Source organism: Ovis aries, chromosome 15, assembly GCF_016772045.2.
Source record: "Ovis aries strain OAR_USU_Benz2616 breed Rambouillet chromosome 15, ARS-UI_Ramb_v3.0, whole genome shotgun sequence".
In the NCBI taxonomy this organism is placed as follows: domain Eukaryota; kingdom Metazoa; phylum Chordata; class Mammalia; order Artiodactyla; family Bovidae; genus Ovis; species Ovis aries.
In genome coordinates, this window is record NC_056068.1 from 43,773,334 (window position 1) to 43,801,260 (window position 27,927).

The 27,927-nt window shown below is 40.1% G+C and overlaps 1 protein-coding gene across 8 annotated transcripts in view; it reads left to right on the plus strand.

The window, feature by feature from the left end:
- The window catches only part of STK33 (serine/threonine kinase 33), a 199,525-nt gene that overhangs the window by 106,278 nt on the left and 65,320 nt on the right, over positions 1–27,927 (plus strand). For 7 of the 8 annotated variants that reach the window (XM_060399944.1, XM_060399945.1, XM_012095813.5 and 4 more), the window contains 4 exons: positions 245–358; positions 5,354–5,458; positions 24,199–24,337; positions 27,235–27,323. In XM_060399944.1, the coding sequence (XP_060255927.1) occupies positions 245–358; positions 5,354–5,458; positions 24,199–24,337; positions 27,235–27,323 (447 nt within the window). The remainder of the gene's footprint in view (positions 1–244; positions 359–5,353; positions 5,459–24,198; positions 24,338–27,234; positions 27,324–27,927) is intronic. The other variant, XM_060399947.1, reaches the window with a different exon arrangement.

A 27,927-nucleotide genomic window follows, 5' to 3' on the forward strand; every position in this document is an offset into this window, starting at 1 on the left:
TTAGGATTTTTATGGTTTTTCTCTAAAGGATATTTAATTAGACTCATCAAAACTTATTTTTGCTTAATTAAGATGTTTTTATTTATACTGAAGCAAATATGTGGTGTCGGTGCCTTCTATTTGATTTTGCCCTGGAGCACAGTCACTCTTCCCTTGGGTGGATGCCTGTCAGTATTATATGTTTATTTGTCATACCTGATGAGTGGCAGAGAAAGACAAAAGAACTCTTATTTTTTTTATCTAGGAAATCTATACCTTTGGAAGAGTACTGGGACAAGGGAGCTTTGGAATGGTCATTGAAGCCATAGACAAGGAAAGAGAAACTAAGTGGGCAATTAAAAAAGTGAACAAAGAAAAGGTAAGGCTTCTTAGCATCATACTGAGGGTGCAGTTCTACTGCAAGGTCGGGTAGGCAGTACAGTTTTTCACACTAATGCAGCTGACCCTTAGGGACAGACCCTGGGCTGTTGCCCTGGAGAAATGTGGGTATTTCTCTAGCCTTCTGGGCTTCCCTCATAGCTTAGTGGGTAAAGAATCCACCTGCAATGCAGGAGACCCCCGTTCAATTCCTGGGCTGGAAAGATCTGCTGGAGAAGGGATAGGCCACTCACTCCAATATTCCTGGGCTTCCCCTGTGGCTCAGCTTGTAAAGAATCTGCCTGCAATGTGGGAGACCTGGGTTCGATTGGGAAGATCCCCTGTAGAAGGGAAAGGCTTCAGTTCAGTCATATCCAACTCTTTGCGACCGCATGGGCTGCACGCAGCATGCCAGACCTCCCTGTCCATCAACTCCTGGAGTTTACTCAAACTCATGTCCATTGAGTAGGTGATACCATCCAACCATCTCATCCTCTGTTGTCCCTTTCTCCTGCCTTCAATCTTTCCCAGCACCAGGGTCTTTTCAAATGAGTCAGCTCTTCGCATCAGGTGGCCAAAGTATTGGAGTTTCAGCTTCAGCATCAGTCCTTCCAGTGAATATTCAGGACTGATTTCCTTTAGGATGGACTGGTTGGATATCCCATACAGTCCAAGGGACTCTCAAGAGTCTCCTCCAATACCACAGTTCAAAAGCATCAATTCTTCGGCGCTCAGCTTTCTTTATAGTCCAACTCTCACATCTATACATGACTACCGGAAAAACCATAGATTTGACTAGATGGACCTTTGTTGGCAAAGTAGTGTGTGTGCTTTTTAATATGCTGTCTAGGTTGGTCATAACTTTCCTTGCAAGGAGCAAGTGTCTTTTAATTTCATGGCTGCAGTCACCATCTGGTGTGATTTTGGAGCCCTGAAAAATGAAGTCTGTCACTGTTTCCACTGTTTCCCCATCTGTTTGCCATGAAGTGATGGGACCAGATGCCATTATCATAGTTTTCTGAGTGTTGAGTTTTAAGCCAACTTTTTCACTCTCCTCTTTCACTTTCATCAAGAGGCTCTTTAGTTCTTCTTCAGTTTCTGCCATGAGGGTGGTGTCATCGGCATATCTGAAGTTATTGATATTTCTCCTGGCAATCTTGATTCTAGCTTGTACTTTACCCAGCCTGGCATTTCGCATGATATACTCTGCATATAAATTAAATAAACAGGTGACAATATTCAGCCTTGACGCACTCCTTTCCCTATTTGGAACCAGTCTATTGTTCCATGTCCAGTTCTAACTGTTGCTTCCTGACCTGTGTACAGATTTCTCAAGAGGCAGGTCAGGTGGTCTGGTATTCCCATCTCTTGAAGAATTTTCCAAGGTTTGTTGTGATCCACACAGTCAAGGCTTTGGCATAGTCAATAAAGCAGAAATAGATGTTTTTCTGGAACTCTATTGCTTTTTCGATGATCCAACAGATGTTGGCAATTTGATCTCTGGTTCCTCTGCCTTTTCTAAAGCCAGCTTGAACATCAGGAAGTTCACGGTTCACGTATTGCTGAAGTCTGGCTTGGAGAATTTTGAGCATTACTTTACTAGTGTGTGAGATGAGTGCAATTGTGTGGTAGTTTGAGCATTCTTTGGCATTGCCTTTCTTTGGGATTGGAATGAAAACTGACCTTTTCCAGTCCTGTGGCCACTGCTGAGTTTTCCATATTTGCTGGCATATTGAGTGCAGCACTTTCACAGCATCATCTTTCAGGATTTGAAATAGCTCAACTGGAATTCCATCACCTCCACTAGCTTTGTTCGTAGTGATGCTTTCTAAGGCCCACTTGACTTCACATTCCAGGATGTCTGGCTCTAGGTGAGTGATCACACCAATCTTGGTTGTGAAGATCTTTTTTGTACAGTTCTTCTGTGTATTCCTGCCACCTCTTCTTGGGGCCAAACCATGGTGGAGGTAATGAAGATAATGGTAACTTCCTTCAAAAGGTCCCATGCGTGTACTGCTACACTCAGTGCCCCAACCCTGCAGCAGGCCACCACCAACCCATGCCTCTGCCGGAGACTCCTGGACATCTTGGACAAGTCTGGATCAGTCTCTTGTGTGGTCACTGCTCCTTTTTCCTCGGTCCTGGTGTGCACAAGGTTCTGTTTGTGCCCTCCGAGAGTCTATTTCCCCAGTCCTGTGTAAGTTCTGGCATCTCTGTGGTAGTGTTAATGGCAACCTCCTCCAAGAGGGCTTATGCCATACCCAAGTCTGCTGCACCCAGCCATACCCAAGGGAAATGCTACCCACTCTAGGGAAAGGCTACTCACTCCAGTATTCTGGCCTAGAGAATTCCATGGACTCATGGGGTTGCAAAGAGTGGTGCATGACTGAGTGACGTTCACTTTTGCTTTCTTTCTTTTACCAGAGTCAGTTGAAGATGAGGGTTGATTATCAGTATATGTAGATGTAGGGTTGTTGTCTTCCTAGTGAGCATTAGGTCCTGATAGTCTCTCCTGATGTGGTTCTGATATACTTTGCCCTATCCAGCCAGTCCATCCTAAAGGAGATCAGTCCTGGGTGTTCATTGAAAGGACTGATGCTCAAGCTGAAACTCCAATACTTTGGCCACCTCATGCGAAGAGTTGACTCATTGGAAAAGACCCTGATGCTGGGAGGGCTTGGGGGCAGGAGGAGAAGGGGGTGACAGAGGATGAGATGGCTGGATGGCATCACTGACTACATGGACATGAGTTTGGGTGAACTTCAGGAGTTGGTGATGAACAGGGAGGCCTGGCGTGCTGCAGTTCATGGGGTTGCAAAGAGTCAGACATGACTGAGTGACTGAACTGAACTGATCCTCTCCTTTCCTTTCATTCATTATTTCCTCATTGATAGCCAACTCTGTTCATCCTACCAGCTCTTTCCATTTGAATCACTTTCTCTCCAGCTCTCTTCTGTACTGTTTACCTTGTATCCGCTGTAGTTCCCACTTTAGATTGCACGGGAGTGACAAATGGAGTGGGCTTCTCTTTAAGGGAGAATCCAAGTCTTCAAACTTCATAACTGATCACTTCATCAACTTGAAAACAGTTTCTGTGCTTGAGGAAAAAGGCAACATTACCATGGTGTTTTTTCCCTTGGGTCTGTGATATTACATTTACAAAATGAAATAGTAGGTTATATGCATTCTTTAAAAAACAAACAATAGGGAATTACATATCATTTCTCCCTGAAGTTTAGCTTCCCTGGTGGCTCAGAGGTTAAAGCGTCTGCCTGCAATGCAGGAGACCTGGGTTCGATCCCTGGGTCCGGAAGATCCCCTGGAGAAGGAAACAGCAACCCACTTCAGTATTCTTGCCTGGAGAATCCCATGGACAGAGGAGCCTGGTGGGCTTCAGTCCACGGGGTCGCAAAGAGTCAGACACGACTGAGCGACTTCACACTCACACACACATATCATTTCTCCCTGAAATTTAATAAAGTAACATTAACTCTTAATAAGGGGAGATCCAGAGTCCTTCCAGAAATCCCTAGGATTAACTAAATGGGATTTCCTTTGTTTCTTTGGTGTCAGATAGGGTTAGGCTTAGCTTTCAGGGTTATATAGTCATTTTCTTGCAACTTTAGGAATTCATAATCTTGCACATAGATATTGATGCTGAGACTTTTCAGGACACCAAGATAGTAAAATAAAATTATATAGTCAGTATATGAATTGGACAATATATTACTGCATTAAATATAGATAAACCATTTGTGGTGGGAAGTAGGAATAGGCTTGAGATGAATTATTAGGAGAAATTGTGACATCTGTCCATGTCTATTCTCTACAGGAATTTATTCCTCAAAGCCACTATTTCTCTTAATAACTATAAAGTTATTTCTCCTCAAGGATTCATCCTCCATGGGTGGGGCACAGTGGGTTTTCAGTTTCCTATCACTTTTGAGATGGTAATGTTTAAAGGGTAAAGATACTTAGAAGCAGGCATGACAGTAGGTACAATTTTAACTAGGTAAAATTTGCCTTATGATCAATCTCTTTCCAAGTCCTTCAGGAACTGCTGTGTCTCTTCTAACTTTGGGGGAAGGAGTGGGTTAGGAGGAGGGAGGGAGGAATAAGAGCTTTGTTATTCCTTTCAGGGATATTTTTATGTGAATGAGGACAGTGTTTATTCTTGAATGATTACGGTAATTTAGATATCAAAAGGGATGATGATTGGGGTGGTGGTAGTGCTGGCAAAGGTGGAGAAAGCCCTTCCGGAGTATCTTAGATGATGGTGTAGATAATCAGTTACTTGCACACCTGACGGTCTGGTCAGGTATGGTTAAGGATTTCACCTAAGGAGGTAATTTGGAGTTGGGTTGGTCTGAAGGCAAAAATCTCCATTTCCATTGTGCACTCTCTCTCTTTCTCTCCTGCTCTTTCTCTCTCTATCAAATTTTTGAGGCTGGGGGACTAGGAAGTGATATAATGCAGGGCGAAGTGTAAAATCTCAACTGCCTATTGTTTCCTTTTGATATGTATATAAATGTAATGGAAACAAAGCAAGATAAAACAAAAACATTTTGTTTTACCAATAACTGACATTTAATGAGACAGATGCCTTATATCCATTTTCTAATTGACATCCCTAGAAAGTAGATTTTGTTTTTATTATGCTACCATCAAAGGATCAACATAGTTTTGAAGGAAATACCAAAAAGCATATTAAGAGCTGCAATAATTTTGTGATGTGACAGAGACCATGTTGTTAGCTAATTTATAGAAACCATCCAAGAAACAGATATGATTTGAGGCTGAATTATCTCTTAAAATTGGGCAAAGGAAAGAAAGGGTATATGTTAATCTTATCATGCAGATAGGTTGCATATTATCTTTTGGAAAAGGAACTTTCTGAAAAAAATATAGGAAAAAATATAAAATAACTCTAACTTTTGTATTGAGGTATGTGGTAATGAAATTCTTACATGAAATCTGTATTTCCTCATGATCTAAGGCTGGAAGCTCTGCTGTGAAGTTACTTGAACGGGAAGTGGACATCCTAAAAAGTGTGAAACATGAACATATCATACATCTGGAACAAGTATTTGAGACACCTAAGGTAAAGCTGGGCTTCCTTGGTGGCTCAGAGGGTAAAGAATCTGTCTGGAATGTGGGAGACCTGGGTTCAATCCCTGGGTTGGGAAGATCTCCTGGAGAAGCAAATGGCAACCCATTGCAATATTCTTACCTGGAGAATTCCATTAACAGAGGAGCCTGGCAAAGCTTTATCAGGTGCTGCATTCTGAAAGTTGTTATTTTTACAAAATTAATATCCCCTTGAGAAGTAGTCTCTTTGGGACACAGTGGCTTATGTTTTTGGCATGACTCTGTCACAGCACTCTGTCAGTGGAGATTGATGAAAAGCATTCTGGAGGATGTTTTATTGTTGATTGTATACTTAGGTGTCTGATGATTAGATTGATGTCTTCAGTGATATTTCTGGTGGCATGTTGGGAAAAAAATGAAACAACTTCAGATATAACCCAGAGTGATCAGAGCTTCCTTAGAAGTGGCTTTCCTTTTTGCTATGGTCCTTGGTTCTACATTAGAGTCCCTTGGATTAGTGTCATAATTCTGCAAGGTTAACTTCATAGTAGAGTTGGTATGGTTGTTTGCCATTCTGCAAAAGTTGTTTATTGCCCATGAGCCTGGGTGTCTCTCTGCTAGGAGGTGGTGTGATATAGTGGTTAGGTGTGCTAGGTCAGATTGCCTGTACAATTTAATACTGGATCTACCACTTATTAGTTGTGAGGCCATGGACAAATTACTCAACCTCTCTACTTAAGTTTCCTCATCTGTAAGACAGGTTTAATGATAGTTGGTTTTCAGTTGTTAAGTCGTGTCCAACTCTTTGAAACCCCATGGACTGCAGCATGCCAGGCTTGCCTCTCCTTCACTATTTCCTGGAGTTTGCTCAAACTCATGTCCATTGAGTCAGTGGTGCCATCCAACCGTCTCATCCTGTGTTGCCCCTTCTCCTCCTGTCTTCAATCTTTCCCAGGATTGGGGCCTTTTTCAGTGAGTTGGCTCTTCACATCAGGTGGCCAAAGTAATGGAGCTTCAGCTTCAGCATCAGTCCTTCCAATGAATATTCAGGGTTAATAGTATTAACCACATTTAGTTGTGGAGGGATTAAGTGGGAAAATGAGTATAAAGCATATGTCTCATTGAATGTTAGCTATTGTTCTTTGTTTCTTTTGCCAGTTTCTAAGGCAGCAGTAGTCAATTTGGGTTATGCATTGTGCTTGATTCATTAGGAGTGCTTGGTAACTATTAGAGATGACAGTTACCTTTACAGGAGGCCATAAATGGCAATGATGCCAAAAGCCTTCCCTGGTTTTTTAATCTTAGAGTTGTGACTTACTTTATCCTCAGATCTTCTTAGAATAGTTTTATCCTTTATCACTGGTTTTAACCAGTTTGATTGCGTCGTGCCTTAGTGTAGCTGTGTTCATGTTTCTTGGCTTGGGTTTCATGGAGCTTCTTGGATCTGTGAGTTTATGGTTTTCATAAAATTTAGGAACATTTTGGCCATTATTTTTTATGCCTCGAAGGACTTTCAAGTACACATGAGATTGCTTGATATTTTTCAGAGCTTACTGACTCTCTATTCATTTTTTTTCAATCTTTGTTCTTTCCTTATTGAATTTAGCAGAGTTTCTATTGTGATATCTTCAGATTCTATAACTTTTTTTCTGTAACATCATATATGCTGTTTATACTTTCTAGTGGAAATTTGATTTGGATCATTTTTGTATCGTCCATGTTTCTACATAACATGCTTACTATTTCCTCCTTCTTCTTAAATATAGTTTTAATAACTTTTACTGCCTTTTTCTATTAATTATATCATGTGTGCCCATTTAGGTCCATTTTAAGTGATTGATTTCCCCTACTTAATTATGAGTTATATTTTCCTGCTTCTTTTTATGCCTGTTCATTTTTTATTGGATGCTGGCTAATCTTTTATATTCTTACAGCTATTCTTGAGCTTTATTCAAGACATAGTTGAGTTATTTAGAAATAGTTTGATACTTTTGAAGCTTAATTTAAACTGTTTGGTGGCACCACAGAGCCTTTGGTCTGGGCTAATTTTTCCCTAAGTAATGAGGTAAGACCCTTTTGAGTACTCTGCCCAATGTCCCATGAATTATGAGATTTTCCACTCTGGCTAGTGGAAGTAGGAACTCTTCCTGGCCTTGTGGAGACTTCAGTCATTGTTCCCTCTGATACTTTTGCATGGTACTTTCCCCAGCTTTGGGTAGATTCTTTTTTTTTTTTTTAATTTACTTTTTATTGAAAGATAATTGCTTTACAGAATTTTGTTGTTTTTTGTCAAACCTCAACATGAATCAGCCATAGGTATACATATATCCCCTCCCTTTGGAACCTCCCTCCCATCTCCCCATCCCACCTCTCTAGGTTGATACAGAGCCCCTTGTTTGAGTTTCCTGAGCCATACAGCAAATTCCCGTTGGCTATCTATTTTACATATGGTGATGTCAGTTTCCATGATACTCTTTCCATGCATCTCATCCCTCTTCTCCCCGCTCCCCATGTCCATAAGTCTATTGGCTGTTTCTCCATTGCTGCCCTGTAAATAAATTCCTCAGTACCATTTTTCTAGATTCTGTATATGTGCATTAGAATATGATATTTATCTTTCTTTTTCTGACTCACTCCACTCTGTGTAATAGGTTCTAGGTTCATCCACCTCATCAAAACTGACTCAAATGTGTTCCTTTTTATGGCCGAGTAATATTCCATGTGTGTATGTACCACAGCTTCTTTATCCATTCATCTGTTGATGAACATCTAGGTTGTCTCCATGTCCTAGCTATTGTAAATAGTGCTGCAAAGAACAAGGGGATACATGTGTCTTTTTCAATTTTGTTTTCCTCAGGGTATATGCCTAGGACTGGGATTTCTGGGTCATATGGTGGTTTTATTTCTAGTTTTTTAAGGAATCTCCATACTGTTTTCCATAGTGGATGTATCAATTTACATTCCCACCAACAGTACAAGAGCATTCCATTTTCTCCACACCCTCTCCAGCATTTATTCTTAGTAGACTTTTTGATGATGGCCACTCTGACCAGTGTGAGGTTATATCTCATTGTAGTTTTGATTTGCATTTCTCTAATAATGAGTGACGGGAAGTAGATGGGGAAACAGTGTCAGACTTTATTTTTTTGGATGCCAAAATCACTGCAGATGGTGACTGCAGCCATGAAATTAAAAGATGCTTACTCCTTGGAGGGAAAGTTATGACCAACCTGGATAGCGCATTGAAAAGCAGAGATATTACTTTGCCAACAAATGTCCATCTAGTCAAGGCTATGGTTTTTCCAGTGGTCGTGTATGGATGTGAGAGTTGGACTGTGAAGAAAGCCGAGTGCCGAAGAATTGATGCTTTTGAACTGTGGTGTTGGAGAAGACTCTTGAGAGTCCCTTGGATTGCAAGGAGATCCAACCAATCCATTCTGAAGGAGATCAGCCCTGCATGTTCTTTGGAAGGAATGATGCTAAAGCTGAAACTCCAGTACTTTGGCCACCTCATGTGAAGAGTTGACTCATTGGAAAAGACCCTGATGCTGGGAGGGCTTGGGGGCAGGAGGAGAAGGGGATGACAGAGGATGAGATGGCTGGATGGCATCACCGACTCCATGGACATGAGTTTGAGAGACCTCCGGGAGTTGGTGATGGACAGGGAGGCCTGGCACGCTGTGATTCATGGGGTCGCAAAGAGTCAGACACGACTGAGCGACTGAACTGAACTGAATAATGAGTGATGTTGAGCATCTTTTCATGTGTTTGTTAGCTATCTGTATGTCTTCTTTGGAGAAATGTCTGTTTAGGTCTTTTTCTCACATTTTGTTTGTCGTGTGTTTTTCTGGCATTGAGTTCTGCCTGTATATTTTGGAAATTAATCCTTTGTCAGTTGTTTCATTTGCTATTATTTTCTCCCATTCTGAGGGTTGTCTTTTTACCTTGCTTATAGTTTCCTTTGCTGTGCGAAAGCTTTTACGTTTAATCAGATCCTGCTTATTTACTTTTATTTTTATTTCTGTTACTCTAGGAGGTCAGTCATAGAGGATCTTACTTTGATTTATGTCATTGAGTGTTCTGCCTATGTTGTCCTCTAAGAGTTTCATAGTTTCTGGTTTTACGTTTATGTCTTTAATCCATTTTGAGTTTATCTTTGTGTATGGTGTTAGGAAGTATTCTAATTTCATTCTTTTACATGTAGCTGTCCAGTTTTCCCAGCACCATTTATTGAAGAGGCTGTCTGCTCCATTGTATATTCTTGCCTCTTTTGTCAAAAATAAGGTACCCATAGATGTATGGGTTTATTTCTGGGCTTTCTATCTTGTTCCATTGGTCTATATTTCTGTTTTTGGGCCAGCACCATACTGTCTTGATGATTGTAGCTGAAGTTAGGAAGGTTGATTCCTCCAATTCCATTCTTTCTCAAGACTGCTTTCACTATTTGGAGTCTTTTGTGTTTCCATATGAATTGTGAAATTTTTTGTTCTAGTTCTATGAAAAATGCCATTGGTAATTTGATAGGGATCACTTTGAATCTGTAGGATGCATTTGGTAGTATAGTCATTTGCACAACATTGATTCTTCTAGCCAGGAACATGGAATATCTCTCCATCTGTTTATGTCATCTTTGATTTCTGTCATCAGTGTCTTATAATCTTCTGTGTGCAGTTCTTTTGTCTCCATAGGTAAGTTTATTCCTAGATATTTAATTCTTTTTGTTGCAATGGTACATGAGATTGATTCCTGAATTTATCTTTCTGATTTTTCATTGTTAGTTTATAGAAATGGAAGTGATGTCTATGTATTGATTTTGTATCCTGCAACTTTGCTAAATTCACTGATTAGCTCCAGTAATTTTCTGATACTATCTTTAGGGTTTTCCATGTATAGTATCATGTCATCTGCAAACAGTGAGAGCTTTACTTCTTTTCTGATCTGGATTACTTTTATTTCTTTTTCTTCTCTAATTGCTGTAGCTAGGACTTCCAGAACTATGTTGAATAATAGTGGCAAAAGTGGACACCCTTGTCTTGTTCCTGATCTTAGGGGGAATGCTTTCAATTTTTCACCGTTGAGAATAATGTTTGCTGTAGGCTTATCATATATGGCCTTTACTAGGTTGAGGTAGGTTCCTTCTATACCCATTTTTTAGAAGAGTTTTAAACATAATGGGTGCTGAATTTTGTCCAAGGCTTTTTCTTCATCTATTGAGATTATCCTATGGTTTTTATCTTTTAATTTGTTAATATGGTGTATCATATTGATTGATTTGCATATATTGAAGAATCCTTGCATCCCTGGAATAAACCCAACTTGATCATGGTGTATGAGCTTTTGATGTGTTGCTGAATTCTGTTTGCTAAAATTTTGTTGAGGATTTTTGCATCTATGTTCATCAGTGATATTTGCCAGCAGTTTTCTTTTTGTGTGTTGTCTTTGTCTGGTTTTGGTATCAGGGTAATGGTGGCCTCGTAGAATGAGTTTGGATGTGTTCCTTCCTCTGCAACTTTTTGAAAGAGTTTTAGAAGAATAGGCATTAGCTCTTCTCTAAATGTTTGATAGAATTCTCATGTGAAGCCATCTGGTCCTGGGCTTTTGCTTTTTTGGGAGATTTTGATCACAGCTTCAATTTCAGTGCTTATAATTGAGTTGTTCATAATTTCTATTTCTTCCTGGTTCAGTCTTAGAGGATTGAACTTTTCTAAGAACCTGTCCATTTCTTCCAGGTTATCCATTTTATTGCCATATAGTTGTTCATAATAGTCTCTTATAATCCTTTGTATTTCTGCGTTGTCTGTTGTAACCTCTTCTTTTTCATTTCTAATTTTGTTGATTTGATCTTCTCCCTTTTTTTCTTGATGAGTCTGGCTAAAGGTTTGTCAAATTTGTGTATCTTCACAAAGAACCAGCTTTTAGTTTCATTAATCTTTACTATTATTTCTTTAATTTCTTTTTCATTTGTTTCTGCTCGGATCTTTATGATTTCTTTCTTTCTACTAATTTTGGAGTATTTTGTTTGTTTGTTTTTTTTCCACTTGTTTTAGGTGTAAAGTTAGGCTGTCTATTCGATGTTTTTCTTGTTTCTTGAGGTAGGACTGTATTGCTATAAACTTCCCGCTTAGGACTGCTTTTGCTGCATCCCATAGGTTTTGAGTTGTTGTGTTTTTATTGTCATTTGTTTCTAGAAATTTTTTTATTTCCCTTTTGATTTCTTCAGTAATCTGTTGGTTATTTAGAAATGTGTTCTTTAATCTCCATGTGTTTGTGTTTCCTACAGTTTTTTTCTTGTAATTGATACCTAGTTTCAAAGTGTTGTGGTCAGAGAAGATGCTTGATATGATTTCAATTTTCTTAAATTTACTGAGGCTTGATTTGTGACCCACGATGTGGTCTATACTGGAGAATATTCCATGTGCACTTGAGAAGAAGGTGTGTTCTTCTGCATTTGGATGGAATGTCCTGAAGATATCAGTGAGATCCATCTCATCTAATGTATCATTTAAGACTTGTGTTTCCTGGGAAAACTGGTCAACCACTTGTAAAAGAATGAAACTAGAACACTTTCTAACACCATACACAAAAATAAACTCAAAATGGATTAAAGATCTAAACATAAGACCAGAAGCTATAAAACTCCTCAAGGAAAACATAGACAAAACACTGTCTGACATAAATCACAGCAGGATCCTCTATGACCCACCTCCCAGAGTAATGGAAATAGAAGTAAAAATGCACAAATGGGACCTAATTAAACTTAAAAGCTTTTGCACAATGAAGGAAACTATAAGCAATGTGAAAAGACAGCCTTCAGAATGGGAGAAAATAATAGCAAATGAAGCAACTGACAAAGAATTAATCTCAAAAATATACAAGGAAGTCCTGTAGCTCAATTCCAGTAAAATAAACGACCCAATCAACAAATGGGCCAAAGAACTAAACAGACATTTCTCCAAAGAAGACATACAGATGGCTAACAAACACATGAAAAGATGTTCAACATCACTCATTATCAGAGAAATGCAAATCAGCACCACAATGAGGTACTATCTCATGCCGGTCAGAATGGCTGCGATCCAAAAATCTACAAACAATAAATGCTGGAGAGGGTGTGGAGAAAAGGGAACCCTCTTACACTGTTGGTGGGAATGCCAACTAGTACAGCCACTATGGAGAACAGTGTGGAGATTCCTTAAAAAGCTTGAAATAGAACTGCCATATGAACCAGCAACCTCACTGCTGGGAATACACACTGAGGAAACCATAATTGAAAGAGACATGTGTACCCCAGTGTTCATTGCAGCACTGTTTATAATAGCCAGGACATGGAAGCAACCTAGATGTCCATCACAGACGAATGGATAAGAAAGGTGTGACACATATACACAATGGAATATTGCTCAGCCATTAAAAAGAACACATTTGAATCAGTTTTAATGAGGTGGATGAAACTGGAAGTAAGAGTAAAGTAAGAAAGAAAGAAAAACACCAATACAGTATGCTGCTGCTGCTACTGCTAAGTCACTTCAGTCGTGTCCGACTCTGTGCGACCCCATAGACGGAAGCCCACCAGGCTCCCTCGTCCTTGGGATTCTCCAGGCAAGAACACTGGAGTGGGTTGCCATTTCCTTCTCCAATGCATGAAAGTGAAAAGTGAAAGGGAAGTCGCTCAGTCATGTCTGACTCTTAGCAACCCCATGCACTGCAGCCTACCCTGCTCCTCTGTCCATGGGATGTTCTAGGCAAGAGTACTGGAGTGGGGTGCCATTTGCATATATATGGAATTTAGAAAGATGGTATCGATAACCCTATATGCAAGACAGCAAAAGAGACGTAGATGTATAGAACAGTTTTTTGGACTCTGTGGGAGAAAGCGAGGGTGGGATGATCTGAGAGAATAGCACTGAAACATGTATATTATCTTATGTGAAACAGATTGCCAGTCCAGGTTTGGTGCATGAGACAGGGTGCTCAGGGCTGGTGCACTGGGATGACCTAAGGGATGGGATGGAGAGGGAAGTGGGTGGGGGGTTCAGGATGGGGAACACATGTAAACCCATGGCTGATTCATGTCAGTGTATGGCAAAAACCACTACAATATTGTAATGTAATTAGCCTCCAATTAAAGTAAATAAATAATAAAAAGACTTGTGTTTCCTTATTAATTTTCTGTTTTGATGATCTGTCCATTGGTGTGAGTGGGGTGTTAAAGTCTCCTACTATTATTGTGTTACTGTCAATTTCTCCTTTTGTGTCTGTTAATGTTAGTCTTATGTATTGAGGTGCTCCTTCCTATGTTGGGTGCATAGATATTTACAATTGTTATATCTTCCTCTTGGATTGATCCCTTGATCATTATGTAGTGTCCTTCCTTATCTCTTGTAATCTTCTTTATTTTAAGGTCTATTTAGTCTGATATGAGAATTGCTACTCCAGCTTTCTTTTGCTTCCCATTTGCATGAAATATATTTTTCCATCCTCACATTTTCAGTGTTTATGTGTCTTGAGGGCTAAAGTGGGTTTCTTGTAAATAGCATATATATGGTTCTTGTTTTTGTATCCATTCAGCCAGTCTGTGTCTTTTGGTTGGAGCATTTAATCCATTTACATTTAAAGTAATTATTGATATATATGTTCCTATTACTATTTTCTTAATTGTTTGGGGGTGATTTTGTAGATCTTTTTTCTTTTGTATTTCTTGACTATATAAGTCCATTTAATGTTTGCTGTAAAGCTGGTTTGGTGGTACTGAATTCTCTTAACTTTTGCTTGTCTGAAAAGCTTTTTATTTCTCCATCAATTTTGAATGAGATCCTTGCCGGGTATAGTAACCTTGAATGAATGAATGAATGAATGAATGAAGTTGCTCAGTTGTGTCCGACTCTTTGCGACCCCATAGACTGTAGCCTACCAGGCTCCTTTGTCCATGGGATTTTCCAGGCAATAGTGCTGCAGTGGATTGCCATTTCCTTCTCCAGGGGATCTTCCCAACCTAGGGCTCGAACCCAGGTCTCCCGCATTGTAGACAGAAGCTTTACCGTCTGAGCCACCACAGTAACCTTGGATGTAGATTTTTCCCTTTCAGTACTTTAAATATATCCTGCCATTCCCTTCTGGCCTGCAGAGTTTCTTTTGAAAAGATCAGCTATTAAGCAAATGGGGTTTCCTTTGTATGTTACTTGTTGCTTTTCCCTTGCTGTTTTTAATATTGTTTCTTTGTGTTTAGTCTTTGTTAGTTTGATTAGTATGTGTCTTGGCATGTTTCTCCTTGCGTTTATCCTGTATGGGACTCTTTGTGCCTCTTGGACTTGATTAGCTATTTCCTTTTCCATGTTGGGGAAATTTTCAACTATAATCTCTTCAAAAATTTTCTCTTCTTCTTCTGGGACTCCCATAATTTGAATATTGCTGTATTTGGTATTGTCCCAGAGGTCTCTGAGACTATTCTCAGTTCTTTTCATTCTTTTTACTTTATTCTGCTCCTCAGAAGTTATTCCCACCATTTTATCTTCCAACTTCCAACTTCCGATTTGTTCTTCTGCTTCAGATATTCTGCTATTGATTCCTTCTCAGTTCAGTTTAGTCACTCAGTGGTGTCCGATTCTTTGCGACCCCATGAATCACAGCACACCAGACCTCCCTGTCCATCAACAACCCCGAGTTCACTCAAACTCATGTCCATCGAGTTGGTGATGCCATTTGGCCATCTCATCCTCTGTTGTCCCCTTCTCCTCCTGCCCCAAATCCCTCCCAGCATCAGAGTCTTTTCCAGTGAGTCAACTCTTCGCATGAGGTGGCCAAAGTCTTGGGAGTTTCAGCTTCAGCATCAGTCCTTCCAGTGAACACCCAGGACTGGTCTCCTTTCAGATGGACTGGTTGGATCTCCTTGGAGTCCAAGGGACTCTCAAGAGTCTTCTCCAAAACCACAGTTCAAAAGCATCAATTCTTCGGTGCTCAGCTTTCTTCACAGTCCAACTCTCACATCCATACATGACCACAGGAAAAACCATAGCCTTGACTAGACGGACCTTTGTTGGCAAAGTAATTTCTCTGCTTTTCAATGTGCTATCCAGGTTGGTCATAACTTTCCCTCCAAGGAGTAAGCGTCCTTTAATTTCATGGCTACAATCACCATCTACAGTGATTTTGGAGCCCCAGAAAATAAAGTCTGACACTGTTTCCACTGTTTCCCCATCTGTTTCCCATGCAGTGATGGGACTGGATGCCATGATCTTCGTTTTCTGAATGTTGAGCTTTAAGCCAACTTTTTCACTCTCCTCTTTCACTTTCATCAAGAGGCTCTTTAGTTCTTCTTCAGTTTCTGTCATGAGGGTGGTGTCATCTGCATATCTGAGGTTATTGATATTTCTCCTGGCAATCTTGATTCCAGCTTGTGTTTCTTCCAGCCCAGCATTTCTCATGATGTACTCCGCATAGAAGTTAAATAAGCAGGGTGACAGTATACAGCCTTGACGTACTCCTTTTCCTATTTGGAACCAGTCTGTTGTTCCATGTCCAGTTCTGACTGTTCTAACTGACCTGCATATAGGTTTCTCAAGAGGCAGGTCAGATGGTCTGGTATTCCCATCTCTTTCAGAATTTTCCACAGTTTATTGTGATCCACACAGTCAAAGGCTTTGGCATAGTCAATGAAGCAGAAATAGATGTTTTTTTGGAACTCTCTTGCTTTTTCCATGATCCACTGGATGCTGGCAATTTGATCTCTGGTTCCTCTGCCTTTTCTAAAACCAGCTTGAACATCAGGAAGTTCACAGTTCACATATTGCTGAAGCCTGGTTTGGAGAATTTTGAGCATTACGTTACTAGCGTGTGAGATGAGTGCAATTGTGTGGTAGTTTGAGCATTCTTTGGCATTGCCTTTCTTTGAGATTGGAATGAAAACGGACCTTTTCCAGTCCTGTGGCCACTGCTGAGTTTTCCAAATTTGCTGGCATATTGAGTGCAGCACTTTCACAGCATCATCTTTCAGGATTTGAAATAGCTCAACTGGAATTCCATCATCTCCACTAGCTTTGTTCATAGTGATGCTTTCTAAGGGCCACTTGACTTCACATTCCAGGATGTCTGGCTCTAGGTGAGTGATCACACCATCATGATTATCTTGGTTGTGAAGATCTTTTTGTACAGTTCTTCTGTGTATTCTTGCCACCTCTTCTTAATATCTTCTGCTTCTGTTAGGTCCATACCATTTCTGTCCTTTATTGAGCCCGTCTTTGCATGAAATGTTCCATTGGTATCTCTAATTTTTTTGAAGAGATCTCTAGTCTTTCTCATTCTGTTGTTTTCCTCTATTTCTTTGCATTGATCACTGAAGAAGGCTTTCTTATCTCTCCTTGCTATTCTTTGGAACTCTGCATTCAGATGCTTATATCTTTCCTTTTCTCCTTTGCTTTTTGCTTCTCTTCTTTTCACAGCTATTTGTAAGGCCTCTTCAGACAGCCATATTGCTTTTTGCATTTTTTTCCCATGGGAATGGGATTGATCCCTGTCTCCTGTACAATGTGATGAACCTCTGTCCATAGTTCATCAGGCACTCTGTCTATCAGATCTAGTCCCTTAAATCTATTTCTCACTTCCACTGTATAATCATAATGGATTTGATTTAGGTCATACCTGAATGGTCTAGTGGTTTTCCCCACTTTCTTCAATTTAAGTCTGAATTTGGCAATAAGGTGTTCATGATCTGAGCCACAGTCAGCTCCCAGTCTTGTTTTTGCTGACTATATAGAGCTTCTCCATCTTTGGCTGCAAAGAATATAATCAATCTGATTTCGGTGTTGACCATCTGGTGATGTCCATGTATAGACTCTTCTCTTGTGTTGTTGGAAGAGGATATTTGCTATGACCAGTGCGTTCTCATGGCAAAACTCTATTAGCCTTTGCCCTGCTCCATTCCGTACTCCACGGCCAAATTTGCCTGTTCCTCCCCTAGAGTATTGTTAATTTCAGTAATTGGTTGTTTGTCTCTGCATGTTTATTCTTTAATTCTTCTAGATCTTTGTTAATTGATTCTTGCATTGTCTTCATTTTATTTTCAACATTTTTTAAATCATATTTACTATCATTATTCTGAATTCTTTTTCAGGTAGGTTGCCTCTTTCCTCTTGATTTATTTGGACTTCTGTGTTTCTAGTTTGTTCCTTTATTTGGGTAGTATTTCTCTGTGTGTGTGTGTTAGTCACTTAGTCGCGTCTGACTCTTTGCAACCCAGTGAACTGTAGCCTGCGAGGCCTCTCTGTCCATGGAATTCTCCAGGCAAGAATACTAGAGTGGATTGCCATTCCCTTCTCCAGAGGATCTTCCCAACCCAGGAATCGAACAATGTTCTCCTGCATTGCAGGCAGATTCCTTACTGTTTGAGCTACAGGAAAGTCCTTAGTGTTTCTCTTCCTTTTCATTATTTTTTTTTTTTAACTTATTGTGTTTGAGGTCTCCTTTTCCCAGGCTTCAAGGTTGAATTCTTTCTTCCTTTTCGTTTCTGCCCTCCTAAGGGGCTTCCCTTCTAGCTCAGTTGGTAAAGAATCTCCCTGCAGTGCAGGAGACCTGGGTTCTATCCCTTGGTTGGGAAGATCCCCTGGAGAAGGAAATGGCAACCCATTCCAGTATCCTTGCCTGGAAAATCTCATGTACAGAGAAGCCTAGTGGGCTGTAGTCCATGGGGTCACAAAGAGTCGGGCGCGACTGAGTGACTAACACGAACACTTAAGGTTGGTCCAGTGGTCTGTGTAAGCTTCCTATAGGATCAGATTTGTGCTAGGTTTTTGTTTGTTTTTCCTCTAATGGGCAAGGCTGAGTGAGGTGGTAACCCTGTCTGCTGATGATTGGGTTTGTATTTTTGTTTTGTTTGTTGTTTAGATGAGGTGTCCCACACAGGGTGCTACTGGTGGTTGGGTGATGCTGGGTCTTGTATTCCAGTGGTTTCCTTTGTGTGTGTTCTCACTATTTGATACCCCCTAGTAGGGTTAGTTCTCTGGTAGTGTAGGGTCTTGGAGTCAGTGCTCCCACTCCAAAGGCTCAGGTCTTGACCTCTGGTTAGGAGCGAAGGTTTCACACGTGGTTTATTATGGCATTAAGTGAGATTAAAACAAATACCCAAAAATGAGAAACCAAAGATGAACCTCAGACAAATGGCAGTTACAAATTCAGGCAAATAATAATTAAAATAATGAAATATACACATAGACATATATACCCATGAACAAAGCGAAAACAGTCCACAAAAATAAAATACAATAGATTGACCCGGTGAACAAAGGAAACCAAAAATTATATTTACCAGTTAAGAACAAAACTAACTAAAGCACAAACAGGAAAACAAAACTAAAGCAAGGTGCCAAGTGGAGAATAAAGCAACGAAAACAAAACTAACAAATATATTAAGAGGAAAAGAAAGAAAGAATAGATATGCAGAGTTAAATAGAGGTAGATGAAGAAGATTTATATACATTAAAGATTAACTGCAAGGAGAAAGGAACAGTAGGAAAGGCAAACAAAGGAATAAATGAAAAAATATAATAGGTTTAAAAAAATTAAAAGTTAAAATTATAAAAAAGAGAGAAGAAAAAAAAAACAGAAGAAGAAAAAAGGAAAACCCCACAGAACTGCAAAAGCCCGACAGAGATGCAGAGGTTTATAACAACAATAAAAAGTGTGACTGAATATACACAAATACATATACACCCATAAGCAAAATCAAAACAGTCCAACAAAAGTAAAGTATAATAGATTGACCTGGCAAACAAGGAACCAAAAATTATGTCTACCCGAACAAAACTAACTAAAGCACAAAATGCAAGACAAAACGAAAGCGAGGTGCCAACTGGGGAATAAAGTAATGAAGATAAAACTAACAACTATGTTGAGAGGAAAGGAAAGAAAGAAAAGAAAGAATAGATATGCAAAGTTAAATAGAGGTAGATAAAGAAGATTTATATATATTAAAGATTAACTGCAGGGGGAAAAGAACAGTAGGAAAAACAAAGGAATAAATGTAGAAAAAATAATAATAGGTTTAAAAAATTAAAATTAAAAGAAGGGAAGAGAAAAGAAAAAGGAAACTCCCCAGAACTGCAAAAGCCCAATGTAGAGGCAGAGGTTTATAACAACAAGAAAAAAATGTGACTGAGAAAAAATGAATAAAAAGAAAAAGCTCAAAAGCTTAATTAGATTTCATAGTGCCAATAAAATTGACAACTACAACAGAGGAGGGGAAAAAATCCAAAAGAATCTACAGAACAAGTCAAAACATAAGAATAATAAGTGTTTTCCTTGAGTCACTGCTGTCAGATTCCTTTCCCTCGCTGGGAATCACAGTCCACCTCACCTCCCTAGGATGCCCTCTAACACTGCTGATCTCTGGACCTGCTGTGGGGGCAGCTCAGATTCTAATCAAGTTCTACTCCTATGTGTTCTTGCCTCCAATGTCAACAGGTATTAGAACTAGTGTGTTTTCTCTTGTGGGAGCTCTCAATGACCTTTTGTATATTCCATAGAGACAGTCTGTCTAGTTGATCATGTGGATTTAATCTGTAGCTTGTACAGCTGGTAGGAGGGTTTTGGGTCTTCTTTCTTAGTCACACTGCCCCTGTGTTTCAATTGTGGTTTATTTCCACCACTGCATATGGGCCATCCACTGGGGGTTTGCTCCTGAGGCTGCCCTGGAGGACTTGGGTTTGCCCCTATGAGGGCCAGGTGTGATGGTGCAGCTCCCTGCAGAATCGCAGGGATTCTGGCAGTACCAGGTACTCAGAGGAGTTGGCGGCTAGGGCAGTAGGAAATATAGTGCTCTAGAAGGTTATGGCAACCAGTATTGACCAATAGCTCCAGTATTCTTACCTGGAGAACCCCCTTCCTGACAGCGAAGCCTGGCAGGCCACAGTCTACAGGGTCACAAAAAGTTGGACACTACCGAAGCGACCCTGCACGCATAGGTGCAAGACCTTTTTTGCCTGTGGCAGCTCTGCCCCGGTGAAAGCTGAGCGTGAAGGTGACACAACTGCTTGGCTTGGGGGACCCTGGAGGCGCCAAGTGTGCAGGTGCACAGACTGCCTCCGCTGCAGGAGTTACAGCCCCATCAGAATCTTTTTTTGTGCCTCTTGTGGCTGGTGATCAGAAGTCCTCTTTGGCCAGTCTTTCTCTCTAGCTCCACCGGTTCAGGCACTTAGAGGGCTTCCTTGCCTAGGGTCCTTCTCTGTTGTTCACTCATCAGGCACATAGAGGGGCCCTCGTGGTTGGGGTCCTACTCTGTAGATCAGCATGTCAAGCACTTAAAGGGGCATCCTGGGTGGGGTCCTACTCTGTAGTTCAGTGCCTCAGGCCTTTGCTGGGCCAGCCCCTCTGTTGTTCAGCTGCCAATGCTGGCATGTAGGGGAAGAGAGGCTATGGTGATGGCTCCAGCCCCTATGCATAACTCAGCAGTATCTCCTTGCTTCCCTGGCTGCCCAGCTTTCCTCTGCAGGCATTTCCCAGCACAACCTCCTCCCTCACATCCCTGATCCGTCTCTCCGCAGTCAATAGCAGCCCTCGCCCAGGGATTGCTCCACAATTCTTAAGCTCCATCTCCCAGCTGGTGTGCCTTCCAGGGGGTCTGCATCCCTGTCCAGGGCATGTATGGTTGAAGCAAGCGCTGTCTGATTCTCATTCCATTTAGGCTGCCACAGATCAGCTGTTTCACTCTCAGCCTTAAATATTTCTCCTCTGACTCAGACAATTGCCCGTATGTGGGGATCGGACCCCTGCTTCAGTTCCCCCACCTGCCAAAGGCAGGTCCAGTCCTACTAACACTCCTGTTTTTCCCCTTGGTTCCTTCATTCTACCAAGTTTTACGTGGGTCTATATATTATTTTCCACTGGTCAGGTACTCCTGTCCAGTCTCAGCTGGTGTTCTGCGTGCACTTCTGTGTCTGAAGGTGTATTCCTGATGTATCTGTGGAGAGAAATGTACTCCACGTCCACCTACTCCTCCACCATCTTGTTTTCCTCTGGGTAGATTCTTGATACATATGTGTTAGTTAGTACTTTGCTGAAGAGTTGAGGGTGGGATCGGCAGCCACCTACAAATCTATAGTGCTTTCTTTGTGTATAGCCTTACCCTCTTTGGCAGTCTCGCCTGTGGAGTTTAGTTGTCTTGGCCTTCCTGGACTCTCAGCACCATCTCCTCCGTTCATGTAGACTGTTGAGCTCTGCTTGGGTGTTCTTTCCCTTCTCTATAGCTTGGAATCTCTAGACAGTAAGCTAGGATAATCTTGGGGCTTGTCTCATAGGTTTCTCCTCTGTCAGGGATCACTGCCTTGTGCTGCCTGATGACTAATGTCTGAAAATTGTTACTTCATGTATTTTATCCATTTTTTAGGTTGTTTCAGGAAGGAGGACAAGTCTGGTCTGTTCCTTCATTTTGGAACATAAGTGGGAGTCCAAATCTAGAATAATTTGAAGGCAAAGGAAACCGTCATCTGTGATTGTATTTTTTACCTATTGTTTGCCTTTGATTCACAAAGGTCAGATCTGTCTCCCCATCTTCCCAGCTCACACAAATACCTAGACTTCCAGTTGAAGCCATCTTAAAGATTAAAGGGAATTGTTAACTGACTGGTTAGGCTAAGGTAGTAATACTGATCATCCGTTGACTATGTAGGGTTTCTTGTGAGGCCACATTCTCCAGGCCTACACAATTATTTTTTAATAATTACAGAAAGACTTCTGAAAAACCTTTATTGATAATAACTTTTATCAGCTTACATGTTTTAAATTGATCAATTTGTATTGTAAGCACTGCTAATGTAACTTTGCCTTCCAAATAATTCACTTACCATTTCATTTCATGATCTCTGCCATGCTGTCAGTGGAAAAACTATGGCCTAGTTCAAAAGCTTATTTTTGCATTAGACTTTACAGAATTCTGTAGTTACTTTTGAAATTCTAAAGCATCCTAAGGTTTAGTGAGTCAGAATTTTGACTATAGGAAGAAAGGTTGCTAGCCTTCTCTTGCTTTCCTGCTTGCCGACTGAACACAGAAGTTGCATCAGGAGTGGTAATAGAATAGGATCAGGTCCCAGAATCTTACAAACAACAATGAAAATGTAGTGGCACAGGACAAAATGGAGACGTGGAGGCTGTTCTGCGTCTGAATAGCAACAGGTATGAAAAAGGCATGCATTTTAGTTGACTGGGAATCTTTCTGACTCAATAGATGACCTGACTATTGGAATACTTAAAGTGAGTATAAGAAACATCCACAGATACAGCAAGTATGGAATAGGCATTTCATTTGTGGCTTTTACCACTTATACCCCGTTAGTCACTAAGTTCCACTATTTCTCCCTCTGCATATTTTCACATCGTTTTCTTCTTTTCTTCATTCTGCTCCTCACATCTACCCTTTTATGAACAGAGGTCAGTATACACAGCATGTGAGCCAGTCTGGAGTGCAGCCTGTTTTTTTTATGGCCTGTAAGTTAGGTTTTTTACGTTTTTAAATGGTTGGAAAGAAAGGTTAAAATAGTAATATTTCATGACATGTGAAAATTATATGAAACTAAGTTCCAAAGTCCATAAATAAAGTTTTATTGTATTGTTTATGGGTGCTTTTATGCTGTGACAGCAGAGCTGAGTGGTTACAGAAGAGGTTGTATGGCCTGTGAAACCAAAAATACTTACTATCTGTATCTGGCTTTCACAGAAAAGAAGTTTGTTGAGTTCTGCTCTGCATTGCTATTGGAGTGGAGTGTTTGTTTAGAAATGCAGAGTTGATGATAGCACATACACTTCCTCCACTCCAGACATAAGCTTAAAAATCTTCCCTGGTAGGACTTCCCTGGTGGTCCAGTGGTTAAGACACTGAGCTCCCACTATGGGGGGTATAGGTTCGATCCCTGGTTGGAGATCACAGAGTGGGTAAAAATTAAAAAAATATCTTCAGTGGCTACTTATTGCATATGGGGGGAAAAATCCAAGCTCCTTTGTGTGACATCCAGGACTCTACAGCCTGGCACCAACCTGTTCTTTCTGGCCTCCCCCCTCACCATTCCAGTCTTCTCTGACTTACCAAAATGCTATTAACACTGAGATATGTGTTATTCTTTAACTGCCCTAGTGTTATTTCCAGCTTTGGAGTCTGCAAATGCTGTGTGCTATGCCTGTCCTTGCCCATCTTTTCTACCCATAAATCCCTGTTCAGTCATCCAGACCTGCCTGAAATGGCACCTCTTCACAGTGAGTATTTTTTAGGCTCGCCCCCTCTCTGTAACCTCATCACATTTTGGACAGTCCTCTTCTGTTAGCACTTATCACATGACATTGTGATTATAACCATACTCTGAGCTCTTTGGAGGTAAATAGTATGTTTTATGCTTGCTTTTTCCTCTAGTAGAGCTTCCCTGGTGGCCTCTGCAATGTAGGAGACCCAGGTTCGATCCCTGGGTCAAGAAGATTCCCTGGGGAAGGGAATGGCTACCCACTTCAGTATTCCTGCCTAGAGAATTTCATGGACAGAGTAGCCTGACGGGCTACAGTCCATGGGTTTGGAAAGAGTCGGACATGACTGAGTGACTAATACTTCCACTTTTTCCCCCTCTAGTATCCTACAGAGTACCTTGTACATGACAGATAGCAACTATGTTAAATGAATAGACTGATTAAGATTATAATGATATTTCTATTCTCTGTATACAATATATAACATTTAAACATACCCAACTAAATAATTTGTGCTCTCTCTCTTTATATTTATGTCAGAAAATGTATCTTGTGATGGAGCTTTGTGAGGATGGAGAACTCAAAGAAATTCTGGATAGGAAAGGTCATTTCTCAGAGAATGAGACAAGATGGATCATTCAAAGTCTCGCCTCAGCTATAGCCTATCTTCACAATAACGGTAAGAAGAGGATCACCCAGCTTATTGACGCCATGAAGGCAGATAGCACTTTTGTTTAAGGCTGATTGTATTCAGGATTCATAGTCACAGAAGTAATGCCTACTGATACAGAAAATTTGATTTTAAAAATTAAATTTTTTCCTTTGTAACTTTATTGATATATTTTAATTAGAAACAAGACAGGTATGCAATTACATTGTCCATGGATAAGAATGAAATTATGAACATTTCTATTCAACAACTTGAAAAGAAGCTAATATTATTAAATCCAAAATAGAAAATCAATAGAAGTGAAATTTCTAAAAACGCATATATTAATAATAATGTTAAAAATCTGCATATACTAGGCATTTAAAAAATTTTGGACTTAATTATTAGAGCAGTTTTAGGTTCACAGCAAAATTGAGAAGTTACAGAGATTCCCAAATACTTCTATCCATGCATGCAAATACTTCCCCATTATTAGCATCCCCTGTCAGAGTGGTTACACTTGTTACAGTTGATGGACTTGCACTGACACATCGTTATCACCCAAAGTCCATAGTTTACATTAGTGTTCGCTCTTGGTATTGTACATTCTATGGGTTTTGACAAATGTATGATCCACCAGTAGAGTACCATATGGGAGTTGTTTCACTACTTTAATATCCACATTTAAATATTTTTCTAATTCTTCTAATTGCTTTACTATTCTTTGGTATTATTGCTACTGTTTTTCCTCATGCTCCTGCTTTTTTTTTCCCCTTCAGTGTTAGTTTGGCTTACATGTGACCTTAGAAGCTTCTCATTTTATCAGTTCGGTTCAGTTCAATTGCTCAGTCGTGTCTGACTCTTTGTGACCCCATGGACTGCAGCACACCAGGCTTCCCTGTCCATCACCAACTCCCGGAGGTTACTCAAACTCACGTCCATTGCATCTGTGATGCTGTCCAACCATCTCATCCTCTGTCATCCCCTTTTCCTCCTGCCCTCAATCTTTCCCAGCTTCAGGGTCTTTTCCAATGAGTAGGTTCATTGCATCAGGTGGCCAAAGTATTGGAGTTTCCGCTTCAGCATCAGTCCTTCCAATGAACACCCAAGGCTGATCTCCTTTAGGATTAACTGGTTGTATCTCTTTGCAGTCCAAGGGACTCTGAAGAGTCTTCTCGAACACCACAGTTCAAAAGAGATGAAAAAAACTGTTCCAGAGAGGTCAGGGGACATGGTTAGGTGTGCAGAGCTGGTGCTGGAACCTAGGGGCTCATTCAGCAGATGTTCCCTAAGCACCTACAGCATTGAGGTTGGTCTTAGAGTTTACAGAGGTTCAAACACAAGGCACCTGCCTCTCAGGGAAATTGGTGAGAAATGGCGTATGCAAACAAATTGATGATTTGTTTTCTAATGGAGTACAGAAAACAATATGATGATTTTTTGAGAGCAATATAGAGAGCATGGAGCATAGGTGTACTAAGTGCCTCATTTGATTTGTAAAGTCAAGCAAGAATTCACAGAGGAAGCAAAACTTGAGCTGAGGAATACAAACTCAGGTGAAAAAGGGAGGGCTTTCCAGGCAGAGAGTGAGGATTTTTGCAAGAGCAGAAAACCAAAGACTTGATATTTTGCTAATTTCAGTTCTCCCACATTAAGCTATAAAGTCAGTATATTTCAAACTAAATCTTAACAGGATTTATCATGGAACTTGATAAAATTATTTTGAGAGGGATGAGAATAGTAAAGAAAACAATGAAAAAGAACAGTGAAGGCAGCAGAGAGACTTGCCCTGCCAAGTGTCAAACCACATTATGAAGATATATTAGTTAAAGTTTTGTGGTGTTTATGTAAGAAGAAATAAGGAGAACAGTAGAAATTCTAAACACAGGTTGAGTGTGGAAGGGAACTGTAAACAACTAGGAATAGTAGACAGTCCAGGGCTCATCCAGCCTCCTTTCTCCGGAAATTATACCTATAGATTTTTAAGTTTAGGGAAATGATTGCAATGGACATGGACTGGATCAGTTATTTGCAAAGGAAATATTTGGTACATGAGAGTATTTGCATGTACATAAAAGTCCTGCCTGAGCCCTGACATATTCAACTGGTGATTTTATGTCTCACGGGTTTTTGTTTTTAACTTTAATGTATAAAGAGTAGAAAAGTGGGACTGATAGTGCAGAAAATATATTGAAATAAGTATAGCTTGTATACATGTAGCCAAGTTGCAGTATGTTAAATGTTTATGCTGACAGTAACATATGAATAGAAGTAAAGAGGTAATCCTGTCTTTAAAGAGTGAAGGGCATGGGAAAGCTTCCTCCTACAGGAAGTAGCTAACCTTGGACATGATCCTCTTTGACACTCACCAGGCCATTCATGATGAAGAGTGGCCAGTTGGAGCAGCAGGGGGCTGGGGAGAGGTCAGGGAGTCAAAGAAAGTGGCTCCTTAAGGTTAGAAACGTGGAGAAAAGGGATATGAATATAAGGGAATGAAACAGGGGAGAATTATACCTGGCCCGCCTCAGATTTTTTTCAACAGTTCAGTTCAGTTCAGTCGCTCAGTCGTATCTGACTCTTTGCGACCCCATGAACCACAGTACACCAGGCCTCCCTGTCCATCACCAGCTCCTGGAGTCTACCCAAACTCGTGCCCATTGTGTCGGTGATGCCATCCAACCATCTCATCCTCTGTCGTCCCCTTCTCTTTGCCCTCAATCTTTCCCAGCATCAGGGTCTTTTCAAATGAGTCACCTTTCTGCATCAGGTGGCCAATTCAGCTTCAACATCAGTCCCTCCAATGAACACCCAGGACTGATCTCCTTTTTCAACATCAGTGGATGTTAACTGGTCAAGTTCTATTTGTGTCCACTCTAATTATTTTTCATTATCCATTTCATTTGATTTGTTTTTTATTTTCTTGGTAGATATAGTACATAGAGATCTGAAACTGGAGAACATTATGGTTAAAAGCAGCTTTATTGATGCTAACAACGAAATGAACTTAAACATAAAGGTAAGAAATGGTGGTAAATGTTTGCCTATAAATAGTTTGATATCAAAGTGGCAACGTACGTCCTCTTTTTTAGATACATTTCAGAAGCTTTTTAACAGCCAAAAATAAGCAGCCTGTGCTAAAAAAATTAAAATTTCACAAAAGAGGTTGTGACTGACAAGAATAATTTTACAAGTTAAGTAGTGCTACTGAATTTTTTTAAAGTAGACATTCATTTGGATAGTTCTGAATCATTAGTTAATAGCAAACAAACAGATGCTCTGATTTCTAATTAATTTCAAAATTATGCCTGGTAGTTTGATGTAAATGTGTTACAGATTCAGAGAAAAAGTACACATTGGCTGTGCCTTTGATACTAAATTAATGCTAAAGTCTGTATTTCTCATTTAAAAATTTCTTGGGTATTAATATTTATGTCCTAAGCACAGTTAGTATGCCAAGTATTTATTCTTGAAGACTTTATTCAAATTAAATGTTCTTTAATGTCAAATAAATGATCAGATACATTATTTATTACTTAGCATTTTAAAAGTGGTTGCTTTCAAAATATATGAATGCATTAATTTGGGAATAAAATGTTGTCTTTGAATAACTTGCTCTGTTG